We start from the raw sequence: 18,994 nt of genomic DNA, 5'->3' as shown, positions 1-18,994 counted from the left end.
CAACCCAAAAATCACGATTTGCCTTAATGCCTTAAATGAATTAGTGGCGTTAAAACAAATTTGCATTCACGCGTTATTATCCCTCCTTGGAAAACCCTTCCTTCCCTTTTCTTTTAAGTCCAAATATCTCAAACCAGCTCAGTCCATCTCTCAAAGCAAACATCACCTCACTGACCTCAACCTCACCGCCAAACAAAATTTCCCCACTATGTAATTACAGCCAAACGCTATCAGGGAAGGGGCATCATTCAGGAGATATTTTCTGTGTTTTTTTTTCTCACAGAGGGAAAGTACACAGTGACTACACACACACACAGAAAAAAAAAACATTTCCCACTGTGCATAATTAGCCAGAAGTGTGAAATGCATTCATAATAGGCTGGATAGCTTCCAGTTGATGGTAGTTTGACGAGAGAGAGCAGAGGGAGATGTATTGCGAATCCGTTGTGCATCACACCCCTGTGTGGAGCGAGTTAGCAGGGAATTCATTAATGGCATATTTAACTGTTATTCATCACCACCGCGGCACCCACAGATCTGCTAATGGAGTTCCACTGTGGCGGTTTACTGTATAAAACTGTCCCCTTGTTTCAAAGTTTATCGCTCTGATAACAGTGAATAATTCATTATGACAGCTTGGCAACCCGATAGGACTTCAAAGATAAATCTGGTTTATTACTGTACAACCTCTGTCTTAGTTTTTTTTAGTGTTGGCCATCGTTTCTAATGATAATAAAAGCACTGATCTCACTAAGTTAATGACTGAGTGCAGTCAGAAACTGCGGGCTATTTTAAATATAACTAGGTTAAATATGAGTTGAAAGGAGCCAGCTGAGGTGGTTCGGGCATCTAGTACGGATGCCCCCTGGGCGCCTCCCTAGGGGGGTGTTCCAGGCACGACCAGCTGGGAGGAGACCACGGGGAAGACCCAGGACTAGGTGGAGAGATTATATCTCCACACTGGCCTGGGAACGCCTCGGGATCCCCCAGTCAGAGCTGGTTAATGTGGCCCGGGAAAGGGAAGTTTGGGGTCCCCTGCTGGGCTGTTGCGACTCGACCCCGGATAAGCGGTTGAAGATGGATGGATGGATGGATGGATAGGTTAAATATTGTTTCTAGAGCAGCAACAGTAATGTTTACAACAGCCAGCTGATGAGTTTACAAGTACAGTTAGAATACATAACCTACTGCCAGCTTTTGTTTTAGCTTGTGTAGCCGTCACACCGGGGAGGATAAAACTTTAGATCTACTGTATGCCAATGTTAAGGAGGCATACAGCTCCACTCCTCTCCCTCCCCTGGGGAAATCCAACCATAACCTTGTACACCTTAGGCCTCTCTATAAGCCCCTCATACAACAGCACCGGTGACCACCAGGTCAGTGAGGAGATGGACATCAGAGAGTGAAGACGCACTGAGAGACTGTTTTGAGACAACTGTCTGGGATGAGTTCAGTGACTCTTTTGGGGGAGGATATAGATGGCCTAACAGACTTCATAACTTCTGTCAGGACAATGTTGCACCACCCAGAACAGTACGGTGCTTCCCAAATAATAAACCCTGGGTCACCGGAAACCTTGAGGCCCTTCTGAATGCAAAAAAGAGGGCCTTTAAAGATGGAAATAGGGAGGAACTGAGACGAGTGCAGAAGGAGCTTAAGGTTTAAGATCAGGGAGAGCAAAGACATCTACAGGAGGAAGTTGGAAAATAAGCTACAACAGAACAGCATGAGAGAGGTGTGGTCGGGCATGGAACTCATCGCAGGCTACAATGTGACCAGCCAGCCCATGGAAGACAATCAAGCCAGAGCCGATGAGCTAAACCTGTTTTTTAACAGGTATGAATCAAGTACTTTTGCTCAGCCATTCCGGTTCCCTGCCACTTCCTCACCTGCTGTCCTACCTCCACACCACACCCTGGCCCCTCCACCTCTCAGTCCTCCCTGCCCCTTCCCCCCAGAGTTTCAACCCCCACACAGTCACACATCAATAATCACCTCGGACCAGGTGAAGTGGCAGCTGAAGAGGCTCTGGGCGGGTAAAGCAGTAGGCCCTGATGGCATCAAACCAGGTGTTCTCAGGGCATGTGCAGACCAGCTGTGTGGAGTCCTCCAGCACATCTTTAACCTGAGCCTGAGCCTTGGAAAGTCCCAGTGATGTGGAACACCTCCTGTCTGGTCCCTGTACCTGAAAAAGGGCGTCCCGGTGTACTGAATGACTATAGACCTGTGGCGTTGAATTCCCACATAATGAAGACTAAAGGCTTGTGCTGGCCCACCTCAGATCCCTGGTGGCAGGGAGGACTAGATCCCTTGCAGTTTCAGCTAACATTGGGGTAGACGATGCCATAATCTGCCTACTCCATCAGGCCTACTCCCATCTAGACAAGGCAAACAGCACTGTAAGGATTACGATTACGTTTAACACCATCCAACCTGTACTCCTTGGAGACAAACTAAGAACAATGCAGGTGGATGCTCCACTGGTGACCTGGGTTACTGATAACCTGACTGGCAGATCACAGTATGTGAGGCTGCAGTGCTGTGTGTCAGATACGGTGGTCAGTAATACAGGGGCCCCCAAGGGACTATCCTGGCTCCCTTCTTGTTCACTCTCTACACATCCGACTTTAGATACAACTCAGACATCGCCACAGACCCCCTGGCGCCTTTTACATTAACTGAGCCTCGCCCAGGCACCACGCACTAAGGACAGTCCGCCCCGGTCAACAGTTGCATCGGGAGCAGGGGGCCCTGTCCCTCCCCGGAGGGGAGAGAGGGCACAGCAAGCCCTTTGTCCACGGTGGGGCGAGGTCCGGGCGGTAAAGCTGTAAAGCTGCGGCCGCGAGCCACCTTCGCCCAGAGCCTTTCCAAGCCGACCTAGAGCTGGTCGCGGCGCACCGCCTCGTATACGGGACTCCCCAGCCTGCCGTGTGTCGCTCACACCCTCCAGCTGGCTGTTAACGAGGGTCTTTTGGCACAGAGAAGTACTCGTATCGGTACTCGGTATCGGCGAGTACCCAACTGTAAGTACTTGTACTTGTACTCGGTCTGAAAAAAAGTGGTATAGGTGCATCCCTACCTATAAGTACCTGGGAGTGCACCTGGACAGCAAGCTTGACTGGAGTGTGAACACTGAGGCCATATACAAGAAGGGCCAGAGCCGACTCCACTTCCTCAGGAGGCTCAGGTCCTTCGGTGTCTGCAGGACGATGCTGAGTGTGTTCCATCAGTCAGTGGTGGGAAGTGCCCTCTTCTTTGCTGTTGTCTGCTGGGGCAGCGGCATTAAAGCCACAGATGCCGGCAGAATAGACAGGCTATTAAAGAAGGCGGGATCTGTCTTTGGAGTCAGCCTGGATCCAGTGGGTACGGTGGCTGAGAGGAGAGTGCTGGCTAAGCTGCTGGCTATTATGGACAACACCACCCGCCCACTTCACCACACTTTGGCCAGACGGAGGAGCACATTCAGCGACAGACCTCTCCTACCTCGGTGTACCACGGAGCGGCACAGACGGTCCTTCCTACCCACTGCCATCAGACTGTACAACTCATCTCTGGACTAACTGAATAACACCCACCTCTCACACACACACACACACACACACACACGCACACTGTCACTCATCCATCCAGCAGTGAAGTCAGACATGCATCGCAATTGGACATTAGTACTGGCACTTGCTAACCAGCTCTTAAGAGTATTTATTGCTAATGCCTATTTTTAATCTTATTTATTCTTATTCTATTCTTAATCTTGTTGTGTGCTTGATCTATCTTTTGCTGCTGCAACTCAGAAATTTCCCCTCAGGGATTAATAAAGTACCTACCTACCTACCTACCTGCTCTATGGGCCCAATGACTGCGAAAGATCTGAGTACTTTATCACTCGGCAGTCGAGCCATTTAGGCTTCATGCGCCACTGAGCAACTCTCATAGGAAGCAAAACACACTCTACCTGCCTCGGAGCTTTCAAACATATCTTTATTGACAACTGTCAACAGCTAGAACGGCCCCTAGGGGCCGACTGTTTTCTTTCAATTTAACACGTACAGTGTGAGCACATAAATCGTGAGCTTTGGGTTTACATCACAGACGATCCACTCGTACAGTATGAGTAGGAGTTACACAACAACATTTCTAAAATTGTACAGTGTATGCACAACTTAAGACACCAAGGTGCAATAAAGTGGAATTGTCCTTTAAGGTGATGGTGATGTTTTCCAGCCAGTGTGATCTGAGGAGTCAGCCATGTCTAATACATATTTCACTGATAGAGCCAACCTGTCTTCATAGGGGAGTCACCTGCAGACCCACTCCAATGGCAGTAGTGTTTCATTGAATGGTTTCAAATGTTGGATCATAGTAGTGGTGTTTGTACTGCTCTGTCTCTCACTCTGTCTGTCTGTCTGGTTATCTATCCCACGCACATACAGTGAAATCCCCTCTTGAGCCTTTACTCCAGAGGTCAGGTCTGGTCTGTACCAAACTGCAATATAATATGCTTAGTCATCAGAACAGCAAAACAGCAATGCACACAAACACACACACACACAAACACACACACACTCAGTGCAATTCAAATGAGAGCTTGCCATCCAAATCTCCAGATGCAGTTAGACAACCCCCTCCCCTCGTCATCTTACCCCCGAATGCCAAATCCAGCCAGAGGTGCCTGTTCGTTGCCATGACAACGGCCTGAAAGTATTATATCATCAGTGAGAAGGGAGCAGGGCAGAATTTTGCACGCACACACACACACACACACACACACTTGCATTCCCTCACTGTATGTCTGTCGCTCTTGCTCTGTCACACACACACACACACACACACACACACCCTAAGTGCACTCCCCTTCAGAGCATACGGAGCCTTACCCTGTGTTACGTAAGACTCCCTGGCTCTTACTCAGGAGGGGTGACATCATCGCCGGTCATTTTTGGGGGAGCATCGTTACTGCTGCTCTGTAAAGTTAAAGCTTACAGTTATTCCACTGTGTTCACACTATCACTTTTAGCCCTTCGTGATTAACAGTAATGAAACATTAACAGTGGTAGCTCGCATTAGCAGTTTCAGCTGGCAGGACAACCCACTTAAGATACTCTGAATAATTCACTTATCAATTGTTGCCCCCCTAATGAAACCATGAACATCCATGTAGCTGGTTATCTGCGTGGCCTGGCCTGTAAGAGAGCTACAACACACTGATGGTACCTTTGTTTTGGTTCACTTGTTTTGACAGCTTGGTTTAAGCGAGCGAGTGGGCCTACGTCGTGGTTTGCTCTCATGGAGTGCTCCAGGGATGACGTATTTTTGTACTCCAAGCAGGAAGTCAGCATCGCCCTGGGTTCCCTCGACAAAAAGCCAATGGGATTTTACCAAAATGAACATCACTTTTATGGTTTTTGAAGTGTAAATGGAGTCGGCAGAAGTAAAAAGCTTACACTATAACGCTATAAACGAACTACACCACGGTCGCATGAGAGCGAATATACACAACGAGGCTGTAAAGGAGGACGAGTTGGCGTGATGGTGTTTAGTAGTCTCATTTAGCCACTTGCTAGCAACCGCCTTTTTTATGACACATAAAGTAGGTCAAAGTTAACGAGATAATAACGGGTTAATGCAAATTCGTTTTAACGCTACTAATTTCTTTAATGCATTAAGGGAAACTATCTTTCGGAGGTTGTGGCGGGCTCAGTTTTAAAGCTGGAGGGAAGATACTGGTGTCATATGAAACTGGAAAACCTCAAGAATTCGTTGGTACCAACAATGTCATACTAGCTTCATACTAGTCGCGAAGGAGGATAAATAATGCTCCAAACTTGTGCTAAATTTTGGCGAGGAAAAACTGGCATGGTTATATTCAAATGGGTTCTATGGGTACCCACGAGTCTCCCCTTTACAGACATGCCCACTTTATGATAATCACATGCAGTTTGGGGCAAGTCATAGTCAAGTCAGCACACTGACACACTGACAGCTGTTGTTGCCTGTTGGGCTGCAGTTTACCATGTTATGATTTGAGCATATTGTTTTATGCTAAATGCAGTACCTGTGAGGGTTTCTGGACAATATCTGTCATTGTTTTGTGTTGTTAATTGATTTCCAATAATAAATATATACACACATTTGCATAAAGCAGCATATTTGCCCACTCCCATGTTGATTAAAATATTAAATACATGATAAATCTCCCTTTAAAGTACATTTTGAACAGCTAAAAAATGTGTGATTAATTGCGATTCAATATTTTAATGTTTTGACAGCCCTAACATAAAGGCTTCAAAATTCACTAGTGGTATTTTATGTTGTAGACGTAAACGTGAACATTTATTCAGCTTGTGTTAACCACAGACCTTATTTCAGGCATCTAACAAAAAAAACATTGACTTCCAGACGAAGGAACAGGAAGTGCTAACTCATTTCCAGGTTTTAGGACTCATTCCTGCTGCACTGTATTTGCCGGGATATGAAGTGAGCAACCAGATATCACTTGTGATTATTTCGAATGTGCAACTAAAATATGCAGCAGCCAGTGGTTTCAGCCTTCTCACTCCTCATGGCGAGAGATCAGCAAAGCGGAAGCACTGGGTAGAAAGTGGTGAAGGGGGAATGTAGCTGGGGCAGGGGGCTTCCAGCCTCTATATTTTTATATTTAAACAGCTGAGATTGCAGGAAATCCCCAAAGACTCTCAAGCTTTACTCCACCTTTTCACCCCCATCTCAATGATGGTTATTAATAGATGTGAAAGACGGAGGGAGTGAGGGAGCGTTAGGTAAAGATGACGAGAGTGGTTATCCACTGGGATTTACAGTACAGTGAGGGAGAGTTCCAGGCCAAGAGCAAACCTAACACCACCATATGCATGTGCACAGTCCTCCCACTTCTCTCCTCTATTTCCCCTCTCTATAAATATACCCACACACCTGCCCACCTGAGGACATGGTGATCTGTAACCTCACTCTATTTTGTTAGTTTGCTTCTTTGACGACCTGCGTGACATACATAGTTACTTTGGTTTCATGAATGAAAGTGAACCTGGAACCATTCATCATCACTCTGCAGTGAAGGTGGGCTGTATTGGCAGTAATGTTAGCTGACCAGACGAAGGTCTCTCCATGAATCAGTGTTGATCCTAGTGTTAACTTTTCCTGCTTCAGCTTCCCGACCGCGGTCAGAAGTAACAGGGGAGGCACCGGTCGGAGACGATAACGTTTCTCTCTGCGGAGCTCCGTCACTTCACAAGACACGGAAAACCTCTGTTGGTCTGGAGGAGCTGCAGCAGTTATTTCTGCACAAACGTCCACTGTACATTCACTAGATATTCTCAGAGCTAAACTAACTCTTCTGCAGTGTGGAGTGTGCACGCATGCACATGAGGGGTGGAGCGAGAGAGCAATGAAAACGAGCGCGTTGTGTGAGTGAAGGCAAGCAGGCAGAGGAGCAGAGTACAGCACAGACTCCGGCCCTGGAGACCAAAGCTACGGTCTCCTCTGTGTCTTCTGACCGCGGTCGGGAGGCCGAAGCAGGAAGAGTTGACACTGTTTTGCAGGACGGGCTTCACTAGATAGAACTTTGCAGTTTTGGTGCTTACCAGTCAGAGTCTGAACAGCGTAGCCACATGCCTGCATGCATGGGCGCCCTTTAACAGTCCCTTTAACAATAAACAAGTATTTGAATTGTTTTTAAACTGTCATCTTTGTCATTTAAAAAGCAACAATATACCTAATAAAAGCCTGACAATAAACACTCAAATCAGGATAATTTAAATAATTTGGAAAAAAAATCTGAATATAGGAAGCAGCTGTTCTGATACGCTCGTGCGTCAGTACATGTTCGGTGGAGCATAAAGGAAAAGCAAAGGGCGCCGCAGAGCTCCAGCGCGAGGAAAACGAGCCAAACGGAAGTCATGCTACATCTCGATTCAGAGCCCCTCTCAGTGGCTCACAGTGGCTCCTTCCAAATTGCCTGGTAAATTAGACCGGTATGGGATGGTGCAAGTAGGTGGGCGAGCAGGCGAGCAGGCGAGCAGGCGAGCAGGCGGGCAGTCAGCTACCAACAGCAGAATGAAGCAGACTGAGGCACAACGTGTCCCCCAGCAAGCTGAAGCCTGATTGCTGATTGATACATTGACTGCCACTGATTGTGCATAGTGAAGAAGAACGAGGAAACCGGAATGATTGCAGAAAGGGAAACAATGGAAAACTCACTGGCCTTATGTGTGTGTGTGTGTGTGTGTGTGTGTGTGTGTCTTTGGATGTGGGTTACCCTCCCGCTCCATGCATGTTCAGTGTTAGTGTATTTTGTGTGTGTACAGTACTACAGCCAGCAGGGGTAGTTGGGGCCAGAGCACCATCAGCAGCTGTTCAGGGTTCATCCCAGTGACCTCACTTACAACTGAGCTAATTACCAGGCCAACCACATCACTTTCTATCTCTTTCCTCTCATGCACTCCACACTTCCCCACATTCTGCTTCATCAGCATGACTGTGAGGAAATATTATTGCCTGAGCTGTCAAATTCAGGTTCAGGTATCTTTCACACTGAAGGATTCCCCCTCAGCCCTCCTTCTCTTTAACTGTCCCCCAACACGTCAAAAGCGATCCCATCATACACCGGGGCACGTGTATTTCTTTTCCCAATCCCCAAACATCATGCATAATGCACCGCATCTCAGCCTGCGCTCTGCATGCAGTACATCAAACGTCATCGCTAATGGCAAGAGCACCGCGGAGCAGCGGCAGCTGCAGCAGCGGTGGAGCGACTCCCTTCAGGTTGAGGCTTGCAGTCTATTATTTTTGCCCACCTCTCCCTCTCTCTCTCCCTCCACTTAAACACACTCCGCCTCAAGGAGACACTCACTCTGTTGCTATGGAGTTTGTGTTCAGACGGATACGGTCGAGCACACTTTACACAGGCGCCCGGGCGGGAGTGCTGATATTGATGAAACCGATTAAAGCGGACTGACGTGAGAGCGTACGTTTGAGCGGTGCCAGTCATGTGGTTTCATCTGCTCTGTCTACAAATTGTTAATTAACTTCAACAGACTATCCGAACCCTGAAACGGGCAATGTGATCTAATATTTATCAGATTACTACCTACAGTGTTTGAAAAGAGTTTCTGTTAAGGAACTCTTATTCAAACTCTTAGTCTCTGTGAATCTTGGATCTGTGAGTGCTAACTGCACTTCAGTTATCAACTACAGTATGAGTAGAGTGATTAGACCTTCACAGTTTTTTACTTAAGGTAGGGTATCTTCTGGCAGCTCTGAAAAGACAAGTTTGCATCTTTTGTTGAACCTGAAAGCGCCCTCCCTTTGCCTGATTGTCCTGTATGAATATGTGTTTGAATAGGGCGAGGGTGAGTCACTCCTCAAACGCACAAGTTGCATAAGAAGTGGACTATCTGAACTGTGAAACAAACATTTCAGTAGAGATGCACCGATTGCAATTCTCTTGGCCTATTCCGATTTTTTAAAAGTCTGACCTGCCAATTACTTTATACTGTTTCTTGCCAAAAACTAAACTTTACAAGATTACATTTGAACATATTATGATAACGTTGTAATTTACCATCATTTGCGGATCATAATGTAACTCAATGGACCTCCCTTAACGGAGCTCGTTAGCTCCGTTAACAGAGCTTGTTGGTAACTTATTGGCTTCCCCTGGTAACCGTGGTAACCCTGTGTTTAATGTCACAATGCTATGAATTGTGGGTAATTCCCTCAGGCAAAATCTGCAGAAATGCGGACTTAAACCCTCACAGACTTTACGGGAACGCGCCTTTCCATTTTGCAAAACTTGGACCCAAGGACTGTTTTTGCAGTTTGTGTTAATTTGCCATAAACAGTCTATGTACAGTAATGACTGTGCAGAAATCAGCTGTGTGTGTGTGTGTGTGTGTTCAGTTTGCCTGTGCCGTGTATGTGTGACAGCTCAGTTCTAACTGATATCCAAACTTACCAGGAACTCCTGTTCTTCTGTTATCTTTCTTCAAGACTCTCCTTTTCTTCTTATCTCCATATGTTTACATGGATTGGAGTCAAAGCGCATCCAGTTAAACACAGTTTGTTGTGCAAGTTGAAACATTTTCAAACTCGACATCTCTAAAATTAGCTAAGCATTCAGTCTGAACACACTTGTGAAATGAAAAGATGAAATAGATGTGACCACTGTCATCTTGTGTCACCAGACCGGCAGGAAAAGTCTGTATAGCGGAGTGTGAGGAAAGCTCTACGCTCCCTCAGTAACTGCTGTCAGTGTGTCTGAACTGCTCAACACTCAGCCAGAACAGAGTAGCTGCTCAGCGACCAGCAGTGGACCAAAGTAAGTAAGCAGAGGAGAAAAGATGGGTCTTGAGGCGGGACTGGAATATGGTGAGGGAATCGGAGTCTCTGATGAGTTTTGGGAGGGAGTTCCAAAGCTTGGGAGCTGCCCTGGAGAATGATCTGTCCCCAAAGCTGCGGAGGTTGGACTTAGGGGTGGAAAGTAGACCAGCTGAGGTGGATCTGAGGGACCGTGGAGGTTGGTAGGGGGAGAGGAGGTCAGAGAGATAGGGGGGGGGAAGTTGGTTGAGGGCTTTGTAGGTGAGGGTCAGGATTTTGTACGAGATCCGGTGGGAAACAGGGAGCCAGTGGAGGTCTTTCAGGACTGGGGTGATGTGATGCCAGGATTTGGTGTGAGTGAGGAGTCGGGCAGCTGCATTCTGGACCAGTTGGAGTTTATTGATGGAGGTGTTGCTGATGCCATAGAGGAGAGAGTTGCAATAATACATGCTCATGCAGAGCACCGTTCACCTCAGTCTGGCTGCTTTCCCGCTGTCCACTTCTTCCTGAGTTGATGCAAGGTGTACATTACAGGTTAACTGTTGATCTTCTGGTTATCAAAGTTGTGTTATGAAGTAACACGTGTCTAAATTACTCCTTGTACTCTGATCAGTGCACACAGCAATAGACTAGTGGATGTGTTTAGTTCGTGATTAATCACAAATGAATCACACATTTTTTTATCTGTTCAAAAAGTACCTTAAAGGGAGATTTGTCAAGTATTTAATACTCTTATCAACATGAGTAGGCAAATATGCTTCTTTATGCAAATTACACTTATCCTTTTCAGGGTCGCGGATGCAAACGTATGTATATATTATAGGAAATCAATTAACAACACCAAACAATGACAAATATTGTCCATAAACCCTCACAGGTATTGCATTTAGCAAAAAAATATGCAGGCAACAACAGCTGTCAGTGTGTCAGTGTGCTGACTTGACTATAACTTGCCCCAAACTGCATGTGATTATCATAAAGTGGGCATGTCTGTAAAGGGGAGACTCGTGGGTACCCATAGAACCCAGAATCTTAACCTACCTTTTCACCTCTATGTGATAGATGTGAATCTGCAGAAAGCTCTCTGACCCACCTTTACTGGACATGCCCAAAAACTGTATCATTTCTGGTGTGATATGTTCAGATGGTTCTCTGACATGTACGGCTGTGTGTTTGAACCTGATCCAGAGATTGCACTAAACCACAGTGTCTCTCTGCAAAGCATTATTATGGAATGGTCATCGCACAGAAAGTTTGAAAGATGTGAAGGTTCTAGAAGTCAGATACCTGATGCCTCAGTTTAACACCTGGTTAACTGGTTAATAAACCGGACTCAGGTGTATAATTCTGTAAACCTTTGACAGATCTCCACAGCAGTGTGACATGGTGAGCATGTGTTTCTGATTCACATTTAGAGAACTAGGTGCTGAGAAGTGGAACCGTTCAGTGTTGTGTATAACACACCTTGTTTACATGAAGGTTCAGTGGGTTTCTTGTGGGAATGTGCGGTTCTGCATCACAGTACTCACTACCTCTCATGGGAAATTGGGCTTCATGCTTCTCAGAGCAGTAATGAGCTCTATGGGTTTTATCTGCAGGCTCTTTGAAGACTTCAGGAGACGCTCAGCCTCAGCACTCTGCTGATTTTGCTAGATAGTTTTCAGTCGTTCTTTTCCAGTCTTGTCTGTCACACTTATAATGTATCACTTATATGTCTGGTGATTCTTTTATTTTGTGGCATTTCTGTCAAGTTCGGAGTTCGGATCGATCGGTGCCAGGCTATTATGCTGACATTGTAGCTGCTCCACCAAAACTCACATCATCTAGGCACAAATACGGCGGCAACGTCGTTGATTATACCATAGACAGCTGTGGTTTCGTCTTGTCTCTGTACTAATAAGAGGTACTATCATAGAGCTCTGGGTGACCACAGCCACAGACAGCTACAATATGTTTTTCCTCCATTTCTGATTCAACAACATCACGACATCAGTGACGACAGGAGGAGAATCTCAATGCTGATAGGTTTTCGCAACACAGCGTCACACAAATTTCTACGCCATTCGCGTCTATTCGCATTGACTTTGTATGTACCGTGCAAAAAGTTTGTTTCGCTTTTGGTGTGACCGTACCGTTAGGCCTGGTCTATGAAAGAGCAGTTTACATGTTCCAGTATCCAGTGTCAGCGTTCTGTTATAGAATGATTTATTGCCTGTGTGTAGTGAATAATACAGAAGATAAGGAACTTTAACGAGAAATCGCATACTGAATCACAAGCCCCAGTTTCTGTCATGAGAGCTGCTTGTTGTTTCCCTTCACACACTATTCTGGCATTTGGACTGAGTCTGAGCTAGCCAACAAAGGCTTGTAACAGTAAATATTAAACACATCCAGCTGTCGCTGTGAGATGGCCGTCTGCTCTGCATGCCTTGTACCCTCTGTGGCTTTTTACAGGCTGCTCTGCATTGTGTTAGGCTTAAGAAGTTCTAGCAGTGAACATGGTGCAGAGGAGGGCTGCAGCCACTCAAACACTGAGAGATGCTCTAGATGCAAATAGGTCTGCAACTGCTGTGACGGAGTTTAGACTGAAATAAAACTTAACGTGGGTGGAATGATCAGCTGCTCAACTACTCCTAACTCACTTGGTTTATTCATTCATTCATTCATTCATTCATCCATTTATGGTTAGCCTACCTGTCTCTGGAGTGGGAGTGAATGATGCAGAAAGCATCCTACACTCTGGAAGATGCATACCGTGTAACCTTAGGTGGGTTTTCACCAAAAGTTCCTGGGACAACGACATTTACTGCTGCATATATATATATTATAGGACCCCCTCGAAAATGAGATGCTACATCTCAAGGGGCTATCCTATCCTTTCAATAAATTCAATATATTTTCTGATGCACATTGGACGTAATGAATGAAATGCAGAGGAGGAAAATGAAACTGAGAGCGTCTGTCTCCACAGTAAAACATCTCTTGAGTGTTTGGTGGTTATTCATTTGTGCTTTAGAACGTTAACGCCGTGAAACAATCAGAAAATCACCTTTCTTTCTCTCATTCACAGCACTGTCGCACTACGTCTCTCTCTCTCTTCTACCCTTCGCCCTCTCAGCTCGCTGGCACGATCTCTCTTTTTTCTCTGTCTTTTTTTAAATGAGTCAGCAAGCCGACAGCAGAACCTAACTTTACTTTCAATGTTATCAAACAGAGAGAAATGTTCTCCCCTCCTCCTGAAATGCTCCTAAATTGATACCAGAGTACTTCCTTGTTTTATGAATGAAGCGGTACACGAGTTGAAGCAGCGGCGCTGCGTGTGTGTTTGACCAATCAGCGATTGTCATTCCTGCAAACTCCATCCCGAAAGTTCCGGTACTTTCAGAAAGTACTACCCACCGACCAGGTAAAAAGGCCCCATAAAATGTCCCCGGAACTTAATTTAGACCCTGGTCCCAGCAGTCGAAACGCAATGAGTTCCTCAAAAGGTTCTTAGTTCCTGGGGAAAGTTCCTGCGGTGAAACGGAGCTTTTGATGTTCTTGATTCAGACTTTTGTATCGTGTCATCCTCTCCTCTCTGTCCCTGTGTTTCCTGTCATATGTACTACTTATTAGTCCATTTTTACCAGAGATGTAGTCTAGTTCTCTTCCAAACCCACAGCTTTTCATAGCAATAATGTATAGTTCTCAATTAGAGAAGCCAATATAGTTTTGAAAGTAATTAGTTAGTTTGTTTCATTATTTACCTTAAAACATATCCAGCAATATTGTAGAGTTTTTTTGTCATTTTTGGGAGGTTATTTTTCAGTGAGGCATCACAGTTAAATCATAAATGTGCAATAACTGAAATCCTTTCACCTCATTCCTTCAGGTCCGCTTCACTTCCGTTCTCACTCACGCTTCTCTCTCTCTTAGTTGGTCGTCCTTTAAATGCAAGGTTGTTGTTGCTCCTACTGTCTGCATGTCGAAGTGTCCTTGAGCGAGACACTGAACCCCAATTTGCTCCCCGGGCGCTTCACAGCAGCCTATTGCTCCTAATGCTTAGGATGGACTAAATGCAGAGGTCAATGTATGTACCTTTATGTATATGACAAATGTAATAAAGTTTAACTCTCTCATTGACCCCCCTCCCACATCATACCCCCCTAGACCCCACTCATTCCATGGATGTATAAAGAGAACTGGATACAGCGTTGGAGGCTGGGCCCCGTTCATTCCTATGAAAGCTGCTCAGTGGTGCATGAAGCCAAAATGGCTCGACTTCCGAGTGGAAAAGTACTCGGATCTTCCTGCGATCTTCCGCATCCATTGGGCCCATGAACCAGGCGCAGTAGCGTCCGCTCGGTCACATGGCTCGGTCACATGGTTCAATGGCATCACGTGACAGACACGGAAGTTGCAGTATCACTGTTGGGCCACTACGAAAATTGGCATCAACGACCTGTTCTCTTACTGGGGGCTTGACTCATTCAAGTAAAGTTCAAGTAAATAGTCTTAGAGAATAATTACATAAATATGAAAATAAATAAATATAACTTGATAGTAAAATACAATAATACATTTTAAAAAGTATGATTAGACAATAAAGAGAGAAAACAAAGAAAAAAGAAGACAAAAAAAAACACATTGTGCTCCGTCTTTAGGCTGTTGACCCAATAATTAAGAATCTGGCAATACGATATGTATCATCATACAGGGGTAACGATTCAATATATTGCGATACTGTAAGCAAGGTGATGTATTGCGATTCCTCTAAAATATATTTTTAGGAAAACTGTCAGAGTGTAAAGAACACACCAGAAATACATCATTTTTAGAATAGACAAAAATAACACATACATGCATGTATTCTTCTGGTTATCAAAATTGTGTTATGAAGTCACAGGTGTCTACATTACTCCCTCTACTCTGGTCAGTGCACACAGCAATAGACTAGTGGATGTGTTAAGTTACTGATTAATTTTGTATCCGTTCAAAATGTACCTTAAAGGGAGATTTATCAAATATTTAATACTCTTATCAACATGGAAGTGGGCAAATATGCTGCTTTATGCAAACGTATCCATCCATCCATTTTCTGTAGCGCTTATCCTATTCAGGGTCGCGGATGCAAACGTTATTATAACTGCAAACTGCATGTTATCATAAAGTGGGCATTTCTGTAATAGAACCCATTTATTACTATTGACCACACCCCCATTTTCTGTTTGAGAAAGAACGTTAACCACAAAACAGGAAGTAAAAATGGCTGGAGGAGGGCTTTAAGTACCATACTATATCTGATTTAGCCCGACTGTCTGCCTGGTGCCTGGCTGGCCTTTCCCAGGGAATAGTGTAGATGCTGAAATATGTAACAGGTGTCAGCATGGGCCTGTGAATGGGCTCCTGATTTGTGTGGGAGGAAATGATGACAGGGGTGACTTGATGCGTGAGGGGTGAGAGGCGAAGGTTTCCTCAACACTCTCCGGCAGCCAAGCGCCTGTCACTGGTCTTGGCAGTGGAGGAGGGACTGTGGGGCTGAGAGAGAGGGGAGGAAATCAGGAAGCCATGGAGAGGGGGGGGGGGGGGGAGAATAACTCAGACCACATTTAAAACCAAACTCCCTCTTTTTCACGTCTTTCTTTTTTCCTCGACGCTCTCTCCGTCTGCCAACTTTCCACTTTTCTATCAATCTTGCTCCCTCCATCTTTTGCTCACACACAGTTTCTCTCTCTCTCTCTTGCTCTCACATTCCCTTGCAGAGAAGTGGAGTCTGCACATTGCGGTTAAACTCCCACCACCACCCTTTCTCTCTCCTTTGCTCTCCATCCCACTTGCCGTACCCTAAATATCCCTCGCTCTATTTTTACAATGCTCCCTCTCCTCTTTGCCCGCGCTTTGTCCTCCTAGTGCTCACTTTTTCCATTTCCCTAGTCTCCTCTCGTCGCTCTCCGAGGAAGCATGCTCATGCACAGTCCTTGTCAGGGCACAGCTAGACTGTCACACACATTTGGGCAAGCTACGCTCTGGGCAGAGCTCCTTGTCAGTACACATGAGTTCAATGGCTGGTCTTTTCTCATATTGACCTCTCTGCTGTGCAATGGAAATATGTTCCCTGTACCATGCTCTGCAGAAACACACACATACATATACACACTCCCATACTGTACAAGAAGTGTTCTAACCCATGTGTCTGTCTGTTCCAGCTCTGCACGAGTTCCCTACAGACCTGTTCACACACAAAGAGAGAACAGAAGGAGCTGTGGCGCTGCATGTCCTGTGTGTAAGTTAACCTTCAACTATACCACTCTGCATTCATGTGCGTGTGTATGTGTTGACATGTGAGACTGTGAATAATTGACCAAGTGACATTTTACATCACATTTTAAAGGTATAATATGCAGGAATTTTCTTGGGGATGGAAAAAAAATCACCTATGTATTGCGATTTTAAAAAATAATAATTTTGAAATACATTTTTTAATGCCAGAATCGATACATTTGCTTAATTTTGAGTCTAAGTGGAGGTAAAAGGAAGTTACCGCTTTTATTGTTGTAGTCTGAGTAATGTGTAGTAATCATATCTGTCAACCAAAACAAACCGCAGCGAGCCGCAGTGAGCCAAAACAACAAAGTATTGAATGTCGGAGGGTACACATAAATACGACCTGCACCCTCCCATGTTAAATCCAGCGTGGTAAACACTACACATCCAGTAAAGTATGGAAACACTTTGGGTTTCACACATTGACAGGAAAAGCAGAGCTAGACATCACGGCTAAAGCTGCATGCTAACTCTGTCATGGACAGGAAACGTTATCATATTAAGGTAACGTCGCAGTCAAGCCGGCCGTCGCTCTCACCTACGTGGTCAAATGGGCCGACGCTACAACTGTAGATTACTCATATACTGACATTTAGGCATTCAAACGGCCCCGTTGGAGCTGACCATGGATGTATAAAGAGAACGGAGCTGACGGGAGAGCTAGAGACCACCTTTAGGAAGTATACACGTGTGACTACGTCCAGTTTTCAAAATAAGGTGTTAACAAAGGGAACTGTATAAACAAAATACATATATATGGAAATAAGATTGATTGGATTATATTCACCAGAAGTATAAAACATTACATGGAAATGTCTTTATTCTTTGATTTGGGGTTTCTGGAAATGATTTAATAAATAATGCCTGACAATGACTGATAAAGTTGGCTTCAGGACATCTCTCACTACATACATGCTGAAAATCAAACAAAAAGTCCTTAGAAGTTTATGATTAAAATTGTTCCCATGGTCTAGTGTTAAAGAAGTTAACAAAAATCGCAATCGCGATATTTGTAGGTTTGCAATACTTAAAAATTGAAATTGACATCGAATCTGCACCCAAGTATTGTGATAGTATCGAATCGGGAGATAGGTGTATCATCCCAGCCCTAGAATTTTCTAAAAACAATGTATAGACTGTTGCAAATAGAATCCCTCTCAATCATCACTTCTGACCCACTAGAAGTGTGTGACCATATCTGTATATGCAGAGACCCTGCAGCCTGCCTAGTTTTTTTGTCATTTTGCTGTGTTTCCTGACCGAGAGCAGCGCTAAGCCACGCACACGCCGCTCTCTCTCTTCATTCACTCTGTGGTTTGTCTAATGATGAGATTCGTTGACAATACAATACAAATATAACAAAACGGCAGCCATATCCTTTGAAAGAGATATCGCCTTTTCCGTTCCAATCATTCTTCTTTCTGGCGCCTACATTACCCACAATGCAATCTCTGGCTGAGCAGAAGACAGCATCTGGAATCTGCAGCACAATGCCAGGCCCAGTCCTCTCTCCTCTCCTCTCCTCTCCTCTCCTCTCCTCTCCTCTCCTCTCCTCTCCTCTCCTCTCCTCTCCTCTCCTCTCCTCTCCTCTCCTCTCTTCTCCTCTCCTCCGGCAGCATTGGTTCAGCACATGCATGACCAGCCCCACTGGCCTCTCCAGCATGGCCCAGCAGGGGTCAATATGCAAGGTCAAGGCTACGAAGGAGTCCCTCTGCTGTCACTCTTATATGACTGGCACATGGCAGGCAGAATGTTCCAGTACATGATGACCCATGTAGTGTTGTGCTGATAGTCTCTGGAGGGCTGACTGTAATGGAAGCTCATGCCAGTAGAGCAGCATCTCCAGGGGAACTTTGCTGCACATAAACAGAGCACTAAGAACTACAGAATGGAGCATTTTGTCAGTATATTTCTGACATTATAGGCAATATCACTACTTACAGTGCGGCCACCCTCTGAGTTAGCCTTTTCCTGCTGCAGAAGGGCAAATGGAAGTAACCTTTTCTAGGATGCTTGGATATTAAAATAACAAAAAGCCTAAAATACAGTATATCATCACAAGCTATTATGCTGCGATGTCTAACCTTTAAAATAATGTACTCAATGTCATTTCACAGCAGGGGTTACGTGGCTTTGTGGAGAGAACAGTGTTCTGTGAATTTCAGGAAAGACAATCAGGGTTTATACCTGCAGAGTTTGTTGTATCGTTGTAATGCTGTTGTACTTTTCCACCTTTCCTTTTTTGGAAAAGAAGAAAATGGGGCCAGTCCTGAGGAAAAAGCTTGCCCACTGTGACTGCATGTATTTGAACTGTGACATGCAATATGTACACTGAAATTCCCTCAAACATGAAGTGAGCCAG

At 45.1% G+C, this 18,994-nt stretch overlaps 1 protein-coding gene across 1 annotated transcript in view; it reads left to right on the top strand.

Annotated features, from left to right (window-relative positions):
- The window catches only part of LOC141765123 (sodium/potassium/calcium exchanger 3-like), a 69,233-nt gene that overhangs the window by 23,410 nt on the left and 26,829 nt on the right, over positions 1–18,994 (top strand). Inside the window, exon 3 of the mRNA XM_074631084.1 lies at positions 16,515–16,591. Within this exon, the coding sequence (XP_074487185.1) occupies positions 16,515–16,591 (77 nt within the window). The remainder of the gene's footprint in view (positions 1–16,514; positions 16,592–18,994) is intronic.

This window comes from Sebastes fasciatus, chromosome 3, assembly GCF_043250625.1.
Source record: "Sebastes fasciatus isolate fSebFas1 chromosome 3, fSebFas1.pri, whole genome shotgun sequence".
Classification (NCBI taxonomy): domain Eukaryota; kingdom Metazoa; phylum Chordata; class Actinopteri; order Perciformes; family Sebastidae; genus Sebastes; species Sebastes fasciatus.
The sequence above is the reverse complement of the archived record's forward strand: the minus strand, read 5'-3'. Positions and strand labels throughout refer to the sequence as shown.